The sequence below is a fragment of the Stigmatopora argus genome, chromosome 7, assembly GCF_051989625.1.
Source record: "Stigmatopora argus isolate UIUO_Sarg chromosome 7, RoL_Sarg_1.0, whole genome shotgun sequence".
Lineage (NCBI taxonomy): Eukaryota > Metazoa > Chordata > Actinopteri > Syngnathiformes > Syngnathidae > Stigmatopora > Stigmatopora argus.
In genome coordinates, this window is record NC_135393.1 from 1,513,049 (window position 1) to 1,535,082 (window position 22,034).

The 22,034-nt window shown below is 43.1% G+C and overlaps 1 protein-coding gene across 6 annotated transcripts in view; it reads right to left on the reverse strand.

Moving 5' to 3' along the window:
- The window catches only part of LOC144076970 (P2X purinoceptor 3-like), an 88,498-nt gene that overhangs the window by 57,283 nt on the left and 9,181 nt on the right, over positions 1–22,034 (reverse strand). For 4 of the 6 annotated variants that reach the window (XM_077604381.1, XM_077604378.1, XM_077604384.1 and 1 more), the window contains exons 2-5: positions 14,321–14,456; positions 14,191–14,262; positions 4,949–5,018; positions 4,779–4,872 (exon numbers count right to left, since the gene is read on the reverse strand). In XM_077604381.1, coding sequence (XP_077460507.1) covers positions 4,779–4,872; positions 4,949–5,018; positions 14,191–14,262; positions 14,321–14,456 — 372 coding nt within the window. The remainder of the gene's footprint in view (positions 1–4,778; positions 4,873–4,948; positions 5,019–14,190; positions 14,263–14,320; positions 14,457–22,034) is intronic. The other 2 variants (XM_077604379.1, XM_077604382.1) reach the window with 2 other exon arrangements.

The window sequence follows — 22,034 nt, forward strand, 5'->3', positions numbered from 1 at the left end:
ACTTATTTATGCTTGGGGAAGCTGTGGCCGAGTGCCTTGACCTGAACCGCAGCCTTCGGTGGGAGAAATTATGTCGCGGAGGCAGGCGATGGGCCGTGTGGTCAGTATTACGGACGTTGACGAGTTAGTTGGTCGATGTGCACAAAAACGGAGCATTAGTAAATGGAATTGAACGAGAAGGCAGCTGAGGAGGAAGCAGCCACCATTGCAACAGCACAAATCTGAAGAAGAAAAAACGGACGAGAACCGAACTTTGCGACTTAGTGGAAAAAACATCTTGAAAAAGTGTTCACGAGTCGTGCCCACTTTGACGTTTGTTTTGTGCATTTTAGAAACATTATTAAAATTCGTCAAAGGCAATCGTTTTTGTATAGGTTTTTTTTCAAAATGCTCATCAACCAGCACCGCAAAAGCAGGTAAGAACCAGTAGTGACTTATAAAATGGGTGTAAAATTACATTTCAAAGAAATCATTAAACGTTAATGTTTGTTGTTGATTAATGTTGTTGTTTGAATTCTTAATGCTGTGTTTATTAAATGTGTGTCCATGTTGGTGTGCTATCTCTATGTTGCATCCCGGTAGCTTTCTCTTGCATTTCAACACGGGTAGATTTTGTATATATAATTGTTATTCATTTTGTGACATTAATAAATACTTTTATGATAATTTTTTCTCATTTTTGTGTTTTTCACATCTTTCTTACAAAATTGGGACATGTTGACCAATTTTAAAGGGTTTAGCTGGTAGTTTTGTGAGGACCGTGGAACGAATTAGAGAATTTACATATAAAGTACTGCTCTACTTATGACATTTTCATGTTAGAAGAAAGTTCTGGAACCAATTAATTTTGTAAGTAGAGGTATGACTGTATTACTGTATTGTCTTGTCCTATGTGTGTTGTTCATTCATTCATCCATTTTCTGAACCGCTTTATTCTCACTAGGGTCGCCGGGGATGCTGGAGCTATCCTAGCTCACTTCGAGCCAGAGGCGGGAGACACCCTGAATCGGTGGCCAGCTGAACGCAGGACACGAGCAGACGGACAACCATCCACGCTCACACTCATACCTAGGGGCAATTTATAGTGTCCAATCAGCCTACCATGCATGATTTTTGGATTGTGGGAGGAAACCGGAGTAACCGGAGAAAAACCATGCAGGCCCGTGGAGAACATGCAAACTCCACACAGGTGGAATGGCCCGGATTTGAACCCAGGACCCCAGACCTGTGTGGCCGACGCAATAACCACTCAAGATGCCGGGCCGCCTGACCTGTGTGTTGTTATCTCCAAATTGGGCCGTGTGTTCCTGTGTGTGCATGTGTTCTCCTTTGTACCGGTCTATTCTCCTACCTCCTGCGTGTGTGCATTAGAATGATTGTTGAGACAGTTGTAAATTACTACTAAACGCTGAAGGAAAGTAACGTTTAACATGTAGAAGTTATAGTCAAATAACAAATATTAAAGTTGTTAACTTCCAAAAGAGCTGTGTCTGTTTTCTCAAGCAGGGAATATTGAAGCGTAGGTCACCGGTGCGTGCAGGAGAGGCCATAATAATGCAGGCGATAACACAAACACAGGATGGCCCTGTCAGCGGAATGACTAAAAGTACGAGGCAGGACACTCCCTTATCTTCTCGGAGGAAGGCACGGCATGCCCTGGGACGAAGGACACGAGGTGGTGGATGCTGAGAGGACAGAGGAGGCTGGGCCTTTCCTTTGTCCTCAAGTTGTATAACGCCGCTTGCAGGAGAGAGACTACAGCATTCCATCCCATCCCGGCTAGGAATAGGATTGGATAGAAACTCTCCATTAATAAATTCTGTTGACTGAGAACAAGTGGGTCTTGCTGGAGTTCTTATATGGGAATGAACATGCACGGAACCTTAAGAAATAAGGAGTCAACAGGTGATTTTAGGGTTCCAATAGGGGGCAAGTGGAATGTGTGACAGAAGCAATATTCTGGCTACTATGGCCATCTCAAACACGGCCTATAAAGGTCATTGGCAACTTTGTAAAACTCCAGATGTTTCTACCAGGGAAATTGGACAGTGTGATGTTCCTAAATCTTGCATAATGTGTTAATTGCTGTACACTATTAAATCTTTTCACAAGCAAAGTTTGGGAGTGCTGAATAAATCTGCTGATGCCACTGGAGAGGCCATAATAATGCAGGCGATAACACAAACACAGGATGGCCCTGTCAGCGGAATGACTAAAAGTACGAGGCAGGACACTCCCTTATCTTCTCGGAGGAAGGCACGGCATGCCCTGGGACGAAGGACACGAGGTGGTGGATGCTGAGAGGACAGAGGAGGCTGGGCCTTTCCTTTGTCCTCAAGTTGTATAACGCCGCTTGCAGGAGAGAGACTACAGCATTCCATCCCATCCCGGCTAGGAATAGGATTGGATAGAAACTCTCCATTAATAAATTCTGTTGACTGAGAACAAGTGGGTCTTGCTGGAGTTCTTATATGGGAATGAACATGCACGGAACCTTAAGAAATAAGGAGTCAACAGGTGATTTTAGGGTTCCAATAGGGGGCAAGTGGAATGTGTGACAGAAGCAATATTCTGGCTACTATGGCCATCTCAAACACGGCCTATAAAGGTCATTGGCAACTTTGTAAAACTCCAGATGTTTCTACCAGGGAAATTGGACAGTGTGATGTTCCTAAATCTTGCATAATGTGTTAATTGCTGTACACTATTAAATCTTTTCACAAGCAAAGTTTGGGAGTGCTGAATAAATCTGCTGATGCCACTGGACTTTGTGATCTTTCTTTAACATATCCTGTATTCTTTTTATTGTGATGGTAAAGTTGCTTTCCCAACACTTCGCTGGCCTCCCATTAGTAAAAAGGAAGCTGCGTCTCCAAGATGCCATTACCGAGTTTAGTGTGCTGTAGGCGGACGCGAGAGGCCCGTGAAGGTGTAGCGACCATTGGGTCCAACATGGGGGAAACACACCAATCCGACCCAAAAACGGTACGCCAGAGCCAGCCCGTAATGAGGTAGTGAGGTCTGGCAGTATTTGAGCGTGGCTGTCTGATCCAAAGCCACTTTTCAGGACACTTATTTTTTTTATGGGACCATGGTGGAGAAGCTCTGGGCGATAGAGACTTCCTGATTAATGTGCCTTCGACCTTTGTTCACGGAATTGTTTCTTGAGTTTTTCTGAGCGTAACATAATTTTAAAATGGGTGTCTGTGTGTTTCTACGTATGTTTACTCAGCTGCTACTTGCAATTTGAAAAATGTCTTTGCATTTGAGTTTGATTTATTTAATGAAGGGACTATAGATATTAGTGAACATATACATATAAATACTTAAAATTATAACCAAAGTCATTCATTCATTCATCTTCCATACTGTCCATTCTTGAAAGGGACACGGGGGTTGCTGGAGCCTAATCCAGCTGTCTTCGGGCGAAAGGCAAACTACACCCTGGACTGGTCACCAGTCAGTCGTAGGGCACACAGAGCGACAAACGAGCATCCCAATCAAACCACCACCACGGGAATTGAGCCCAGCCCGCACCGAAGTCAGACGAGTGAACCTCTAGACCACGAGGCGCCTTAACCAAAGTCTAATTTCCATATTTAGTCACTTGGGCAAGTTAATGTTTAAAAACATGAGATAAAATCAATAAGGCAACAGCAGGGAGGGGGAAAAACAGGACAAAAGACGAAAAAGCTAGCATAGAAACAATGAGATATATACAAATAGTCCAGGTCTAGGCAGTGTTCTGATGTTGTTCATCCAGCAGCCAGGCTTTAAGGTTATTGGTAAAGAGGTTCAGAGACGGTAGTTCACGTATAGTATTTGGTATTGAGTTCCAGATATGTGAGGCACGAACAGAGAAGGTGGTTTGGCTAAATGCACAGTCACCTCTAGAACCAGCTTTTGGCGATCTGTTGGGATTTTTTTTTTTTTTTTTGCAGTGGGGGAGTGGGGGAGGAGCTTTGTGATGGAAGATTTTGTAAACTGAGAAGGCATCAGCATATTTAACAGTATTGTGTCATATCAGGCGTCTGCCAGTGATGGTATGTTTTTGATTTTCTGTCCAACACTTTCAGAGGTTGCTTATAAACTTCAATTGGTTTTAGTGTTGTCTTACAGGTCTTACAGGCTGATGACCAACTTGTTGGGCAGTAAGACTTGTGATGATCAATGTTTCAAAATACAGTTTTGCTGATTCAGGCATTAGTTTGTTTCTAAAGAACCTAAAGTTTGACAAGGTAAATTGAATTATATTCAGAGTGATTTTTCTTTTCGTCGTTTAAAAAGAAGTTGTGAGTCAAGAGTGATTTGTCGGTATTTAAATTCTTGGACTACAGTGTTTTAGCTTGGACAAAAACATCGGGATCACTGTCAGTTGTCGCCCTTCTAGTGAAGGACACAGGCAGTCTTGCGTATGATCAAACATAGTTGGGATTTTTCAAACCAGTTATACACACGCTTGCCATAGGCATAAAGGGTGCATCATTTCCTTTGCCTTTCGTCTTGCTCTGATGCTCCAATCTCTCTGGAACAAGGCAAATCTGCACTAATTAGATTTGACCATCATCAATGCAAGATCTTGATGAAAATTAACACTAGGTGGAAATAAATGTTATCAAAACAATGCCACAGCGAGAGGCAATCCAAAAAAACATTAGAGTAAGTGTCCTGCTTTTGGGGTGGTGACTTATTGGTGGTTGCGAAGAGTATCTTGGGTTTTTGTTGTATGTGAGCAAAATGAACATATACAGTACATTTGTAACATCACAGTATCTTACGTTTTTATGGTATCAATCTCAGCAGGGCACCACCCGTTAATTTCACATGTCTTAATTGTGTCTTTGAAAGGAACACATCTCCCTGTAAGAATTCCTGCATCGCAAAAAGAATAAAAAGGACAATTGTATTTCATACACTCTGAATTGCAAGCAGGAACTCACCAACTCACCATAACTTCCTGGTTTGTTAACAAGCCGTGTGCAGTTGCTATTGTGGGTACAAATATATTTATCCACATTCTGTGAAAAAAAAGGTAATTAAAGCTTCAAAAAATAATTTTCCACTCTATAACTGGGTATTAAAGAATTGCTGTTTTATTTATTCACCAGATACAAAATATTTTAACAAAACATCTATTACAGATATTTTTCATCTTTGACATGGAAATTGGCTTCAGAAGATCATGATTTTTTAGACATAGGTACTCGACTTATTTTCTAATAATTACTATTGTTTCATGCATAACAGCAGAGCTGCCAACCTCCGTCGACCCTGCTTCAGGAGTACCCTTGTCCCATTTCCAGAGGATTTCCAGAGTGAATGCGATTCACACAAAATCGATATAAAATGTAAAAAAATAAGCGTAGAACAATTTCAATCAAACTGTTATTATCATGTTTTTACATTATAATCACAAATGTACAATAAGTTCCTTTGTGTTCCGAAAGGGTGTCGCCTGCACGTAGACAAATTCAAAAAGGAAGTAACGTAAGCACAATCAGGAAGTGTGTCCGTAGCGGTATAGCGTTCACCAAGTCTCTGGGTGCAGTAATAGTATGGGATACACTTTACGCAGCTATTAAGGCTGATATTTTAACGATCGATTGCAAGACCTTCGATCAGCCTTAACAACTATTGGGATATGCTGACATGGTAAAAGCTACGAACACATATATCAAGGCTACTCGCATTGGCCAGTCAGAGCACATTTAACTAGGTAAGACGGTGGTGCCTTAGGTAAGATGGCGGCGCCCTATGTAAGATGGTGACGCCCTGAGTGAGCAGTGACAGGCACAAGTGAGGTTTTTCACATTTTATGCAAGATTTTTTGTTCTTGAATTTCATTCATAGACATCAAAATATCTGTTTATCTTTTCTCTATTTTGAAATAAATAACCGTATCGGCCACATTGTCTTGAATTATGGCGTTCTGGTGTCATGGCGTTTCGTCCTTGTCACCTTCCAGTTTTGTGCATGTCGTCTTTTTATGCGCATAAAAACAGTATCCTCGATTCAGTCATCAATTTTTGTCCGACAAATGCGGCTTATATGCGAATAAATATGGTATGTATGTCTTTTTTCTCTCTCTCTGACCAGAGACAGCCTGTTATGTTTTTAAGGCTATAGTTATCTTGTAGATGGCCTTTCCCTTCCTTATCTCTCTTCTCAGCTCCTTCTGGACCATTTTCAGACTCTCTTTCTCCCCAGACACAATAGCCCTCTTCTTTTTGTTTAGGAGGGCCCTTAGATCCCGGGGTGACCCACAGCTTATTGTTGGAGAAACAACGGAACTTCTTGGAGGTTACAGTGTTCTCAACACAGAAGTTTATGTAATCTGTGATGCAGTGGGTCAAGCTGCCAATGTCCTCTCCATGTGAATTGCACAGCACCTCCCAGTCAGTGATCTCAAAACAGTCCCTGAGTACCATGCTCCTTAGTCCATCTTTGTATGATCCTTGTGGTTGGAGGTTGTTTCCTCACCATAGGGATGTAGGTGGGGATCAGACGGACCAGGTTGTGGTCTGAGCGGCACAGTGGGGGGGAGGGGGACTGAGCGTTATGCCTCCTTTGTTTTGGCATACAGCAGGTCCAGAGTTTTGTAGTCCCTGGTATGGCACTTCACATACTGAGTGAAGGTGGGGAGAGTAGAAGCCAAGGAAGCATGGTTAATATCACCGGAGATAAGGAGAGACTTGGGGCGTGACGTCTGCAGCCGCGACACAGTAGCGTGAAGGAGCTCGCGAGCGACGGAAGGGGGTGTATACACAGTTAGCGTGAAAACGTACAAGAACTCCCGGGGATGTAAAACGGCCTGATGCTAACAGCTACTAGCTTGATATCTTGAGTGCAAAGTTGCTCCTTCACCCTAATATGCCCCCGAATACAACATCTGCTATTAATAAAAACAGCTAGTCCCCCACCTTTCCTCCTACCGCACTCCTCAGCTTTTCTGTCCGCCCTCACCATCTGAAAACCATCCAGGGAGACGAGACTCCGATGTTAATTCATTCAGCCAGGTCTCCATGAAGCACATAAGACAACACCGACATAATGTCAAAGTAGTAGCAAAACAGCCACTGAGATTACCACAGAGAAGGTCAATTCTTTATACTTGCCGAAGGTCTTATCGCACCAGTCTGCCCAGGCGGACAGTTCCACTCCAGAATGCCTCTTCATTTCTGGTTCAGGGTCTTCAGGCCTTCAAAGGCTCTGGTTAGGGTCCCATTGGGTGACGTGTCGTTGAGAATAAAGGTGCAACACTGATCTCCAAACATTGAACACACGCCCCTACTCCGCCAGAAGCATATCAACCGCTTCACGGTCCTGGAAAGCCATGAGACTGGTGGCTGCCAACTGTTTCTTCATTGATACAAATCCCAGCTCAGTATAATTATATATATATATATATATATATATATATATATATATATATATATATATATATATATATATATATATATAATATATATATATATATATATATATATATATGTATGTATGTACGTATGTATGTACGTACGCATGTACGTACGTATGTATGTATGTACGTACGTACGTACATACATACGTACGTACGTACGTACATACGTACGTACGTACGTACATACATACGTACGTACGTACATACGTACATACGTACGTACGTACATACGTACGTACATACGTACGTACGTACATACGTACATACGTACGTACATACGTACGTACGTACATACATACGTACGTACATACGTACGTACATACATACGTACATACATACGTACGTACATACGTACATACATACGTACGTACATACATATGTACATACATACGTACATACATACATACATTCATACGGTAGGTCTTAACACTCAGCCATTTTTTGTTAAAGAGCCTGACAGCTGATGGGAGGAAGGATCTGCGGAAGCGCTCCTTCCTGCAATGAGGGTGCCACAGTCTATTGCTGACATCTCCTGGTCAGTACACTCCACTCTCCCACTTCCTCCTCAGAGTCCAAAGGACAGCCCAGAACAGAGCTGGCCCTCCTGACCAGCTTATTCAGCCTGTTCCTCTCCCTCTCCATGCTCCCGCATCCCCAACAGAACACTGCATAAAACACTGTAGATGCCACCACAGTGTCGTAAAAAAGTCCCCAGCAGTGCCCTGCACACTCCAAAGGACGTAGTCTCCTCAGTAGGTAGAGGCGGCTCTGGCCCCTTTTATACAGGGCATCTATGTTTGTGGACCAGTCTAGTTTGTTGTTGAGGTGAACACCCAGGTACTTAAAATTCTCCACGATTTCAATGTCTGTACCCTGGATGTTCACCTGAGTGGTCTGTTGAGGATTCCTCCGAAAATCGATAACCATTTCCTTTGTCTTACTGGTGTTGATGTAGAGGTGGTTTTGCCTACACCAGTCAACAAAGGCTGTGATGACTCCCCTGTACTCCAGGTCGTTCCCGTCCGTCACTCGTCCAACAATAGCGGTGTCGTCAGAGAACTTCTGGAGGTGGCAGGTGTCTGTATTATGTTTGAAGTCCGAAGTGTAGAGGGAGAAGAGGAGTGGAGAGAGCACTGTGCCTTGTGGGGCCCCCGTGCTGCAAGCTACCACATCAGACGTACAGTCCTGGAGTCTCACATATTGTGGTCTGTCAGTGAGGAAGTCTATGATCCATGCGGCTAGGTGGTTCCTTACTCCAGCCTCTTCCAGTTTCCCTCTCAGTAGGACTGGCTGAATGGTGTTGAACACACTGGAGAGGTCAAAAAACATCATTCTCACCCTGCTCCTCCAGACCTCTTTGGTGTTGCCTCTCTGGAATTGGTTCTCTAGCTTCCTCCTGTAGATGGTCTTTCCCTTCCTTATCTCTCTCTTCAGCTCCTTCTGGACCATTTTCAGACTCTCTTTCTCCCCAGACTTTAACCTCTTCTTCTTGTTCAGGAGGGCCCTTAGATCCCTGGTGACCCACGGCTTATTATTGGAGAAACAACAGACCTTGTTGGAGGGTACTGAGATGGACCAGGTTGTGGTCTGAGCAGCCCAGTGGGGACAGGGGGACTGAACTGTATGCCTCCTTTGTGTTGGCATACAGCAGGTCCAGAGTTTTTTGTTCCCTGGTGTGGCACTTCACATACTGAGTGAAGGTGGGGAGAGTAGAATCCAAGGGAGCATGGTTAAAATCACCAGAGATAAGAAGGAGAGACTGGGGGTGTTACGTCTGCAGCCAGGACACAGTACCGTGAAGCAGCTCGCGAGCGACTGCCGCATCGGCGGAAGAAGGCATATATGCAGTTATTACGATAATGTGCGAGAACTCCCGGGGGATGTAAAATGGCCTGATGCTAACAGCTACTAGCTCGATATCTCGAGTGCAAAGCTGCTCCTTCACAGTAATATGCCCGGGCCGCACCATCTACTATTAATAAAAACAGCTAGTCCCCCACCTTTCTTCCTACCGATCTCCTTAGCATTTCTGTCCGCCTTCACCAGCTGAAAGCCATCCAAGGAGACGAGAGAGTCTGGTATTAGTTCATTCAGCCAGGTCTCCGTGAAGCACATAATGCAGATTTTCCGATATTGTCGTTGTAGTTTGGTAAGCGCTGTTAGCTCTTCCATCTTATTGGGGAGAGATCTTATGTTCCCCATAATAATAGATGGAATGCTGGGTCTGAAGCGTCGCTTTTTCTCCTGACATTTTCGTCCAGCTCTGCATCCTCTTCTCTTCCTGTTTAACTCCGCAGGGAGGTCCAGGGGCATCCAGGTGTTGCGTAGCGCTAACAGTTAATAATAATAATAATAATAATAATAATAATAATCGGACATAGGCCCTGTCGTCATCCTCAACAACAAAAAGCCTACTTGTCATCACACCCAGAAACGGCGTATGACGAAATTGGTGGTGCTTCTCCATAAGCTGCGTTTACTCGGCAAAAGACCTAAATAAGTGATAGTTACGGAAAAAAAGTTGATCCTTTGTGTAAAACAGCGGAGGCATGGCTGAATGGGTCAAAAATGTAATGTCCAGAATTTGCAAAGATAAACTAAACTAATAGATCATAGACTGCCTCTCGCACAACTTCAGTCTTGAAGTAGAGTCTTGAAAGTAAAGTTGTGAAACATTAAAGTATGGAGTATAAAATATAAAGTAAAGTAACAAGTAGAATCTTAAGAGACAATAAAATGTAAAAATAAAGGATAAAAAAGCTGTAAAAACACAGAATACGAGTGAGGGTTTAGGGAGCTACTGCAACTGGCTGCCGCTTTGAACGGCGCCATGATGACTGTGTTCTAATGTCTGTGACTTATGGCTAATTTTGCTTATCATTTGAGTAAAAAAAATCACCAGATGTATTTTTGTTTTTGAACTATATCCTGCACAGGTGCCTGCATTTTATAATAGCTTTTGATTATTGTTGCTTTTGAATGTAGGCTTTTATTGCATGCTGGACTCTTACTTGCTTTGAACTGACGGATCCTTGCGTATGAGACACCATTATCATGGACCGTAGAAGAAACAAGAATATCAAGAACTTCATCTATGCAAAATCTAATTGAAGTGGATTTGATTTTTATATTTTCTTTCTAGTTTTTTGGTACCATAATCAAGTAGATTGTATGTTTTTTTTCTTTCTCGTGTAAGTCAAAATTGAGGATGTTTTTTTAACCATAGTGAAGGTTTTGATGTTTTATTTTTGCTGTATTTGATTTCCCCTTAATTTCGTTACACAGATTCCTGTGTTAAGAGGGGGGTTTGTCATGTATTCAAAATATATCTTTTTCAGCCTATAACACTTTTGACATTACTCACACTAATCATGTATTCCGTTTATATTATCACTTAAGTCTTAAAGGTGTTCACATAGTTGCTTATTTGTCCTACACTTTCCACACTTATCTTGAGACGCATTATTCCTTTTCTGTTAGGTCCTGACTGTCCAGGCAGGTATGATATATTTTTAAACTCTGACATGAAAGATCCTGCCAATATTCTCAAGGCCTAAGTGCTAAATCAAGTTAATTAACTGACTAGTTGGCCATAGAAAAATCCTTATTTGGAAATTCATTTTTAACTGAAACCCACCCACCAATACATACCTGTTTTCCGTGTGAATTGCGCCGGTAGAAACCTGTACACTTTTATCGAAATAAAGTCACATTTCTGTGTGATCCGTGGGGGGGTACTGTGTGTTCCCCTGTTAAAGTCTGTTCCTGTGTGGTCAGTGAACAAAGCATCTGTGTGGGCTTTCGGAAATCGTGTAAAGATTTATTGATTATAAGTAAACTAAGAATATGGCAAGTGTGGAGGTTGAGGGAAAATATAGGTGAATTATACTGGTGGAATGAATAAGTACAATGTATAAAATGAATGAGAAAACTTGGGGCAAATGGTCGGAGTAGAGCTGAGTATAGCACAGCAGCAGTTGGAAATAAAGAAAGTGGTAAGGTCAGAAAGAAAATGAAAAAGATGGTGATTACTTTGAGAAAAGTGATTAAGAGGATCATATCGAAGTGTCGAGGTTTATTTTGTCGGTTGCGGAATGTTTAGACTTGTGCTTGTTAAAAAAGTATTATTCGGATAAAAGAAAGTTTGGAGACAACGCGGCAAATTGCTGGATGGCAGTCACCACTCAGAGAGGGAGAAAAAGAGATAAAGGGGGTAAATCATGTCATCTATTCAAAGTATATTCTCACCAACCTATAGCCCAATTGACATTATTCACAGTAATCATATATCTCTTTCTTTTATTATTCAAGTCTTGTATTTGTTACACACCCCACGCGTATCTTGAAACACAGTCTACTCACTACTACACTCTAGTGGTCAAAATAGGTAAACTAAACACACCCACTTATATTCAAAACTAACTTTACCAGAAATGACTTTGGGTTCATTTTTCTTTTGTTAACACTTTTATAAAGCCAATTCATTTATGACAGTGTGGATACCCAGAGGGAGGAATGGTGGCTTTGTTCCTGACTGTCGAAACAGGCAGGGGATGATCCAGAAGTCGTCTCCTTGTTTGGGGAGTTGTCACAGACAGGCCTTTTGTTAACACTTTTATATGTATCCAAAGTGATTTGATATGCATGTAAGAAAATTGGCCTGGCAATTAATTTCTGAAAGTGACTGTAAATTGGATTGGATAACTTTATTCCGGATCCAATCCCATACCTGTCAACCTCTGCCGATAACTGCCCTTATAAATGATTATGATTCCCCTTACAAACCCCCCAAAAACCTTACAAACACCGTACGACTCGTACGGTGTCAGAGTCTAGTCCACGTAGCCGGCAGTAAGTCGGATTCCTTTCCAGTGGTGGTTTGACTCCGCCAGGGCTGCCCTATGTCACCGATTCTGTTCATCACTTTTGTGGACAGAATACCTAGGCGCAACCGTGGCATTGAAGAGGTCCGGTTTGGTGGCCTCAGTATTGCATCCCTGCTTTTTGCAGATGTGGTTCTGTTGGCTTCATCAGGCCGTGATCTCCAACTCTCGCCGGAACGATTTGCAACAGAGTGTGATACGGTCAGGATGAGAATCAGCACCTCCAAATCTGAGACCATGGTCCTCAGTCTGAAAAAGGTGGCATGCCCTCTCCGGGTCAGGGGTCAGGTCCTTCCCCAGGTGGAAGAGTTTAAGTATCTTGGGGTCTTGTTCACGAGTGAGGGAAGAATCGAGTAGGAGATCGACAGGAGGATTGGTGCAGCGTCTGCACCGATCCGTCGTGGTGAAGAAGGAGCTGAGCCAAAAGGCGAGGTTCTCTATTTACCGGTCGATCTACGTTCCCACCCTCATCTATGGTCACGAGCTGTGGGTTGTGACCGAAAGAACAAGATCCCGAATACAAGCGGCTGAAATGAGTTTCCTCCGCAGGATGTCCGAACTCTCCCTTAGAGATAAGTTGAGAAGCTCGGTCATCCAGGAGGGGCTCGGAATAAAGCTGCTGCTCCTCCAGATCGAGAGGAGCCAGATTAGTTGGCTCGGGCATCTGATCAGGATGCCCCCTGGACGCCGTGTTCTGGGCACGTCCCACTGGGAGGAGGCCACGGAGCCAACCTCAGACACACTGTGGAGAGTATGTCTCCCGGCTGGCCCGGGAACGCCTTGGGATACTCCCCGAAGAGCTGGATGAAGTGGCTGGGGAGAGGGAAGTCTGGGCTTCCCTGCTGAAGCTGCTGCCCTCGCGACCCAACTTCGGATAAGCGGAAGAAGATGCGATGACCAGATGTATAATGTTAATGTGTTTGGGCAACAAAGTAAGAGCAAATGGGGTGTTAAGGTGTGCTCTTAATTGTACTTTTAGTTTGAAGGTGAACTATTTTTTCCTTGAACTAGTGGATTTCAATGCGGGCCCCCTGCGAGCGGGCGTTACCTATAAAACAATTCAATAGTTGAGTTCGTGGCTGGGAGAGAGAGAGAAAGAGAGGCTTGACGGATGCGATCGTAACGTAACACTTTACACTTTAAATTTAACTTAAATGAACTTAGATTCCTATACACACGCTTAAAAAAAAGTTTTAATCTAACGTTACACTAAATTTAAACCTTCTTGTGCAATAACCAAGGCAAAGAGGTTAATGTATTCCACCGCGGATTTTGAGGCAAACTTCCTGCTCCTCCATACGTATTGGCGAGCCAGCTCAGTCACATGTAGACTTATGTTTTTCGATTATTTCGTGCTTAATATCGATTGTCATCATACGCCTTTTCTTCGCACTACTCTTCATTGGGCTTGCTTTGGCTCCATTTTGTTTCTCTTAATTCTGCACTGACTAACGCAAATATAACACAGTGCACTGAAATCATAAGCAGCCTCTCGCGGCCTGGCCACCTGGCAGGCTTAAATGCTCGTATCTCAAAATTAGTCTCGTATCTCAAGGTAAATATTTGCTCAGAATTTTACCCGTATCTCAAATTCTTCGTATGCCGGGGCACTCGTATGTCAAGGTATTACTTTATATTAAGCAATGTGCTATGATGACATTCACATTTTGGAACATTTCTGAGCGCACTAATTTCTCGATTACTGATTGGCCAAACAATGTCACGTGATCATCTTCAGCCAGTGATTGGCAAGCGGGACATATCATCGTGTATACACATGATCAGTCAGTGTGTCTTGAACCTCCGCAGCAGAGGCTCCACCGAACCCATAGGGTTCCATCAAACCCAGGTTATGAATCACTTATCCAGGTATTGACAAGGACTGACCTCTGGACAGTATCCTTGAACTTGGTTTTCTGTTGTTATCATTTTGGTGATGATGCAGAAAACAGAAGCTCCCTAAACAAGTACAAAAGCACATCACTAATGTTTGCCATTTGATGTGAATTTTTCATACCTGTGTTGGTGCGACATAGTCGGCAACATCCATCACTTTGTCATTGTAGACTCCAAAACCTTTTACCTTTGTCATCACTGAAGATTCAATTGCTGTGTCCCTCAATTGGTAAGCCTTTTCATAAACAAACACCCACCTGAAATACATACGTAAGAATGCAGCAAGGAAACCGCAAAGGTCACAAGTGGCTGGTAAAGCAAGGACTTCTTCAGTCTCAATTGTATAAATTTATTTTTTTTTATTAAAAAGAGTATAGATCTTATGAAATATTTCACATACTGAACAAAAATATTAATGCAACACATTTTGTATTCCCATTTTTCAATGTTCAGTATTTCATTATTTTTCATTGATTGTACAAGTACAACCAACAGAATGCACTTCATGAGCATGACTCACAGTTCAAAAACTTTTATACACCCTGGACCAATTCCGTGAAATACTGTGCAAAATATGATCACTGGGTTCGTTGTTTGGTGGGAGTATTCTGTCATGACTGCCTCGGGTGTGAAGCGAGGACAGAACCGAGGATGCCAGAGCAGGAAACTGTTAGGAATTATTTGCTTTAAAAATTAACTTAAAGGTTTGTGTCATATTCATAACATATTCTCCCGCCAGAATATAGGATGTTTTATGCTTATAGACTAAAGTGATAGCCACTAATTTGATCATTGTGTCTAGGCAGAATCTTCACAACAATGTGTGAAAAACAGCAGGTAGCTCTGGGTGTTTGGTGTATAATCAATTTAGCTGTGTTCTGCAATTGTGAATCTTTTACTAATTTGATCATTCCTGGCCGGTCTAGACATCCTGTTCCTTTAGTTCAGGGGTCTCAAACTCAATTTACCTGGGGGCCGCTAGAGGCCGAGTCTGGGTGAGACTGGGCCGCATCAGGATTTCCACAAGAAAAGCGCTGATAAAACATTCCAACGTTATCAAATATCTTTATTTTTTAACAAAAAATAATGAATTAAATAAATTAACTTAAAGATTGATAAAAAATAAATCAATCAGTAATACAAAAATATAATAAAAATAATGAGCATACATACAGTAGATATACACTGACTGGCTAAGTAGAGAAAAGGAATTATTTTTATTCCGTTTCAAATGTCTGTTAACAGCTCTTTAACCTTTAACTTTCTGAACTTGAATGGAACATTGAACATTAAATATTCTGAACACGGCTTCTCTTGCCTACTTCTTGCTGCTAGAGACCTGGCAGCGCTTCTCACATAGCTGAGTCACATTTGGCTTGAGGGAGGAAGCAGTGGAGACCCTCAGTAGAGCTTGAAGATGCTCATCAGTAAGTCTGGACCTGTACTTGGACTTATTGAAGTTCAAGGTGGAGAAGACACACAAGTATGTGCTCCCAAAAAGGCACATGGTCCGCTTGAACATTCGGGAAAGTTCAGGGAAGCTGGGGGTCAACTCTCTCAAAAATTGCCCAAGCTTGTCTGCTTCTCCACTCACCTCCCTGAACTTGGCTTTGAGTGCAGAGTTGCACTGCAGGTCAATGAGCTCCATTTGAAGCTCAGGAGGGGCATCTTGCACATCAAAGGAGAAGGGGTCCGCAAAAATTTGAAATGTGGCTTTGTGTGTCTTGAAGTCTGCAAATCTGTGATCAAATTCCTCCTGTAGCTTCGAAATGGCCTCAACATACTTCTCACCACTGAATGGTGTGCCTGCATCCACGAGAGCCTTGCATGCTGGGAAATGGGAAAGGTTTGTCTGAGAGAGCTGGGCTTTCCATAACACAAGTTTAGTGCAGAATGCTCTCACGTTGTCATAGGCAGCACTGACAAGTTGGCCCTGGCCTTGTAGCTTCTTGTTCAGTACATTAAGCTCATGTGTGATATCAACAAGAAAAGCCAAGTCCATGAGCCATTTGGGATCACTTAGCACAGGAACAGCAACCCCGTCTATCTCCATGAAGTCTTTTACTTCTGCTCTCAACTCAAAAAATCTCTTCAACACGTTTCCCCTGCTGAGCCAACATACCTCAGTGAAGTAGAGCACATCCCCATATTCTGACTCAATTTCCTCTAAAAAAAGCACGGAACCTTCTGTCCTTTAAGCCCCTGGATCTGATTTGGTTGATGCATTTCACAACGACAGACATCACATTGTCAAACTTCAGGCATCTGCTGCAAAGGGCCTGCTGATGTATAATGCAGTGCAGAGCTATGGCCTCCTCCACACCCTCCCATTTTTTTTGAACAAGTGCTACCAGTCCATTCTTCCTCCCTGTCATTGATGGGGCTCCATCGGTTGTTATTCCAACAAAGCTCTTCCATGGCAAACCGGCATTCTTAATGGCATCACACAGCTGGTGAAATATTTCCTTAGCGGTGGTCTGGCCATGCATTGGAATTACTGTGAGCAACTCCTCCATTACTTTAAAATTGTCATCAACACCACGAACATATATTGCGAGCTGGGCAGTGTCTGTGATGTCTGTGGTCTCATCAAGAGCCACTGAATATACACTGAAACATTGTGCTTTCTCACACAGTTGATCATAAATGTCACTTGACAGGCCAGAAATGCGCTATGCCACGGTGTTGGCAGAAAGGCCGATGTGTTTGAACGACTTTTCTTTTCTGGACAGATAAAATGTGCAGCCTGTAATATGCACTTTTTGATACATTCACCTCCTGTGAATGGCTTTCCTGCTTTAGCAATCAACTCACAAACGGCGTAGCTAGCTTCGACTGCTGCATTACTGTCTTTGGTAGCCTTCTTGAAGAAATCCTGTTGCCTCAGAAGACATGTTTTAAGACTGGCAACCTGGTTGGCTCTCTCATCTCCCTGGTATTTTTCGTACTCCTCAGCATGTCTCGTAGTATAATGACGTTTCAAATTGTATTCCTTGTGCACCGCAACTTTTTCAGTGCAAATGAGACACGTCGGGCTGCCAAAAAAATATTGCACTCCCCACTTTTCTTGAAACGGTCTGTGCTCATCACCGACCTTTCTCTTCACGGCAGGCTTTGAAAGAGACATCTATGGGGCTCTGTAATTATTACAGTGTAATACGTGTTTCCACTTGGAATGAGTCTCGGGTTGATCTTTCACTTTCAGTCGCGCGGGTTTGTGGCGCAGGCACACTTTCGCTCTCCGTTTCTCCGTTTCACTCGCGGAGATGGCTACACTGACACAGGCTGGATCACGGATCATAGCGCCTCATTCAGTTCTATGCTGAGAGCAGCGGAGGAGTGTGCGCGCCGAGCGGAGTGATCGGCTTCACGGCTTCTCCTTCGCCCAGCTGATTGGAGGAATGAATGAGGGAGTGAGCGAGGCACTGGACAGCCCGGCCGATCTCACTCCTTCCAGAGCCGTATACCTCACCGTAATTGGTTAATTCAGCTCCGAACACAACAAGTGTCATTTATATCAATCTTGCGGGCCGCACAAACATTAATCTTTCATATTAAGACGGGGCCCGCAAATTATCGTCCCGAGGGCCGCAGTTGGCCTGCGGGCCGCGAGTTTGAGACCCCTGCTTTAGTTCAAAGAAAGGTGTTATATCTTGAGAATCTTGTACCTCAACAAATAGGTTAACGCCCACTGAAAGAATTTAAATATTGGAGTCTGATAACACGAGGGTGCATTTTCCCAAATAAACCATTGAAAAGTGACCACTGAAGCTGATCCATGTCTTGTCTGCGTTCTGTCCAAAAGGTCTTTCAGAGCAAAGAAAAGAACACTAACAAATTGGTGAAACCGACGTGATTTGTTCTGAAAGTCTGGAAGGCAATGAAGATTTTCTCAGCAGACTCTTCGCACGCCAGAAAGGTAAGTAGATTTTACATTCTGCACAATTTACACAAACATCCAAATTTTCGAAAGGTCTGTGGGAATAATCCAAGATTTTTATACACGGGAGTTGTATTTTTGTCTATCTTTGTTAAAGTTGTTGAGTTTGTAAGGAAAGACGCGTTCTGTGTGGACTGCATTGAAAGTTGCGGACTGTGTGATCCGGAAAAGCTACCGTATTGTCACAACTATAAGGCACACATAAAAGTCTAAAATTTTCTCCAAAATAGACAGGGCGCCTTATAATGCAGAGCGCCCTGTGTGAGCTCCGAGCTCCGAGCGCCGAGCTCCGGAGCCTGACTGAGCACTACCTGCCGAGACGCTTCTTATATAGAGAGAAGGCGGAAGAAGGTTGGTGGGGAAAGGCTTGGGAGGGGGTCTGTGGGAGAAGACGCTAAAGCCACGCCCCTACAAGGTTCCTATATATACTAGTGTGGGCATGTGCACTATGCATGTGCTCAATTGCAAAACGAATAACGAACGAAGAATGAATAATTCTACAAAGAGGCACGCTTACGAAGCACAGTTCATGCTTCAAACCATCGATTATGCAGTGGAGCATGGGAACAGAGCAGCGGCGAGGGAATTCAACATAAACGAATCTATGGTTCGCAAATGGAGAAAGCAGGAGAAGGAGCTTCGCCAAGTCAATAAGAGGAAGCTGAGTTTCCGTGGGAACAAGGTGGCCCGGCTTGGAAGATCAACTGGAGCGGTGGATTCTTGGTCTAAGAGCAGCTGGGAGAAACGTCTCCACAGTCACCATTCGACTGAGGGCAAAAGCGCTCGCGGAAGAATTTAAAATTGAACATTTCCAAGGCGGACCGTCGTGGTGCTTTCGTTTTATGAAACGGCACTATCTGGCGATTAAAGTGAGGACAACCGTGGCGCAGCAACTTCCGGCGGACTACATTGACAAGCTAGCCGTTTTCCGCACCTACTGCACCAAGATGATTGCCGACAAACTTATACAGCCAAACCACATAACGAACATGGACGAGGTACCGCTGACTTTCGACATCCCGATGAACCACACTGTCGAGAAGAAGGGGACCAGCACGGTGACGATACGTACAACGGCGGAACGAGAAGTCGGCTTTTACTGTCGTTCTCGCTTGTCATGCTAATGGGCAGAAGCTACCACCAATGGTGATTTTTAAGCGAAAGACGCTGCCGAAAGAAAAGTTTCCAGCCGGCGTCATCGTGAAGGCGAATCCAAAGGGCTGGATGGACGAGGAGAAAATGAGAGAATGGCTACGTGAGGCGTATGTCAAGCGACTGGATGGATTTTTTCACGGCTCGCCGTCAATTTTGATTTGCGACTCCATGCGTGCTCATCTCACATCAATGGTGAAAAACCAAGTCATGAAAATGAACCCGGATCTTGCCGTCATTCCCGGAGGCTTGACCAAAGAACTATAACCGCTGGACATCGGCATCAACCGGGCTTTCAAATCAAAGTTACGAGCAGCGTGGGAGCAGTGGATGATCGCTGGTGAACACAGCTTCACGAAAAGTGGCAGGCAGCGCCGGGCTTCTTATGCTATGATTTGCGAATAGATTGTGGCCGCCTGGGCGAACGGGTCTGCTTGCACGGTTGTTCGAGCTTTTGCCAAAGCCGGCATCATTTTTAAGGAGCCACATGGAAATGATGGTGACTCTGAGAACGAAGAGAGGGGACCCGGCTTTTTGGAAGACTCGTTTGGGCAATTGTTTAATTCGGACACAGAAAATTAGGACTTTGATGGATTTGTGGGTGATGATGACGTGAGTAAGTTGTAAAATGTCTAAATAAAGTACAACCGAACTCAGTTTTGCTTCCGTTGCCTTTTTAAAAACGTGTTTTTAGCGTGTGGGTGTAGCGTGCAAGAACTATATATCCCAGCAGTCACTGCGCACCGGAACCCGGAAATAGGCTGCTTCCGGTAGCCAGCGCTATTGCGTTTCGATGTTCATCCATATATAATATATAATATATGTGTCTAAAAAAACGGTGCGTCCTTTGTGTGTGTAAAATACAGAAATAGCACTCGTTATTGACACTGCGGCTAAAAATATGATGCGCCGAATAGTCGTGAAAATACGTATATGCTTTTTTTAAGTCAAGTCGCTCTTTCTATGTGAATAAGTGCCGATAAGAGCCCGTACACTTTTATCGAAATAAGGGGAGCTGTGGGATCCTCGAAATAGTCGCCTTCCTGTGTGGATAGCGAACAAAAAGCAGCTGTGTGCGCTTTTAAAACCATGTAAAAATTTCATATTGAATCGATAAATAAATAAATTACATTCTACTAACATTTGTGTTTGTTTGTCTGTGCATGCAAGAACTTCTCAGGATTAGACATAACCGAGAAGAATGTTGTGACTCTATCCGAAGTGAATTAAAAGAATGATAAGAGTGTGAGGTACAAAACTCCCAGAGGGAAGGCGCAGTATAGGTTCTTTCCCACACTCCTCATTTGCCACACGGCATTCACTTTACTAGGAAGACACACCATTTCATAACCTGTTACTAACAATATTGTATCTTATTAATAAATAAGACATTGGAAATTGTATAGGGTGAGGGAATAAGTGAATTATACTGTTAGAATCAAATAAGTAGATTGTCCAAAATGAGTGACAAGCTTGGAGGAGAGGGATGGAGCAAAGCAGAGTACATAACACTCCTCATTTTTCACGCAAGACAGAGAGTTGTTGAAAACAAAGAAAGACACAAGAGTCAGTGGGGAGATAAGAAACTGGTTTAAAAAGAAGGAAGATGATTGTTTAAACAAAGAGGAAACAATGAAAAATAATCTGCAGGATTTAAAAATCAAAGTAACAAAAAATTGAGGAAAAAATAAGGAAAAGCCCTCACTGCGGATTTTTTTTTCATACAAGAGAAAGGTGCAAAAATTGACACAAGGCACTTATGTTAAACAACCTTTTGGCTTCTGCCTCACAGATCCGCCCCAAAGCACCTCAGCAGGGAAAGCCGCCACCATACGGCACGGCCATATTGCCAGTTGTCCCAACCATTCCACCAATTAATTCAATTTTACAATCATTGACAATGGATGTAAAAGGATCTACAACCATGAGAGAAATTAATGGAGACAATTCGAGTGTGAATTCGCTGATAACAGTAGATGAAGTTTGCAACACTTCAGCTCCAATAATAAACAGGAGAGAGGCTCCTGCGTTGACGCCGAGAACCATAAATGAGGTTTCTCCGGTAGTGCCATCATCGAGCACGATTGTGCACAGAGCTAGAGACATTGTAGATGTTACAAAATCGGATATAAAAGTAGATGAATGGAATGGAGTGATCACTAATATAGAAACTGGACATAAGGTCAAATTGTTAGGGATATTAAACAGTTTGGAAATAGAAAATTCATGCTCACAATTAACAACCTCAAACAAAAAAATGCTTAAGCATGTGGACATAGAAAACAAATTAGCAAAATTGGACTTTGAGTAGTGCAGTCAAACAAAAATAAAGACAGCTTTCCACTAATCCTTGGAAATGATGACAAATACCAATATAAACCCTATAAATTAGGGGAAGTTCAAATTTTGATTGGCAAACTCCCCTCTATCGAGGAAGGAGCGTTGATTTGGTATGCACAACTCAAACAATTGACTGCTGGCTCAGAATTGTCCATAGGGGACATCAGGGCAATTCTAAATTTACCTCCTTGGAGACAGACAGAAATAGAAGAGGCTGCTTTCAGAGGAGTGGATGAAAAATTAGATTCTTCTCAACCATTCACAGGAATTGTTTGGGACAGGATGTTAAAGTCACTAATGAAACATTTTCCTCTGTCCCAAACTGCATATAAATCCTTGTCTTTTGAATGGGATGGAAAACAAAGCCCCACTTCTTGGTTTTGGCAATGCGAAAAAACATTTG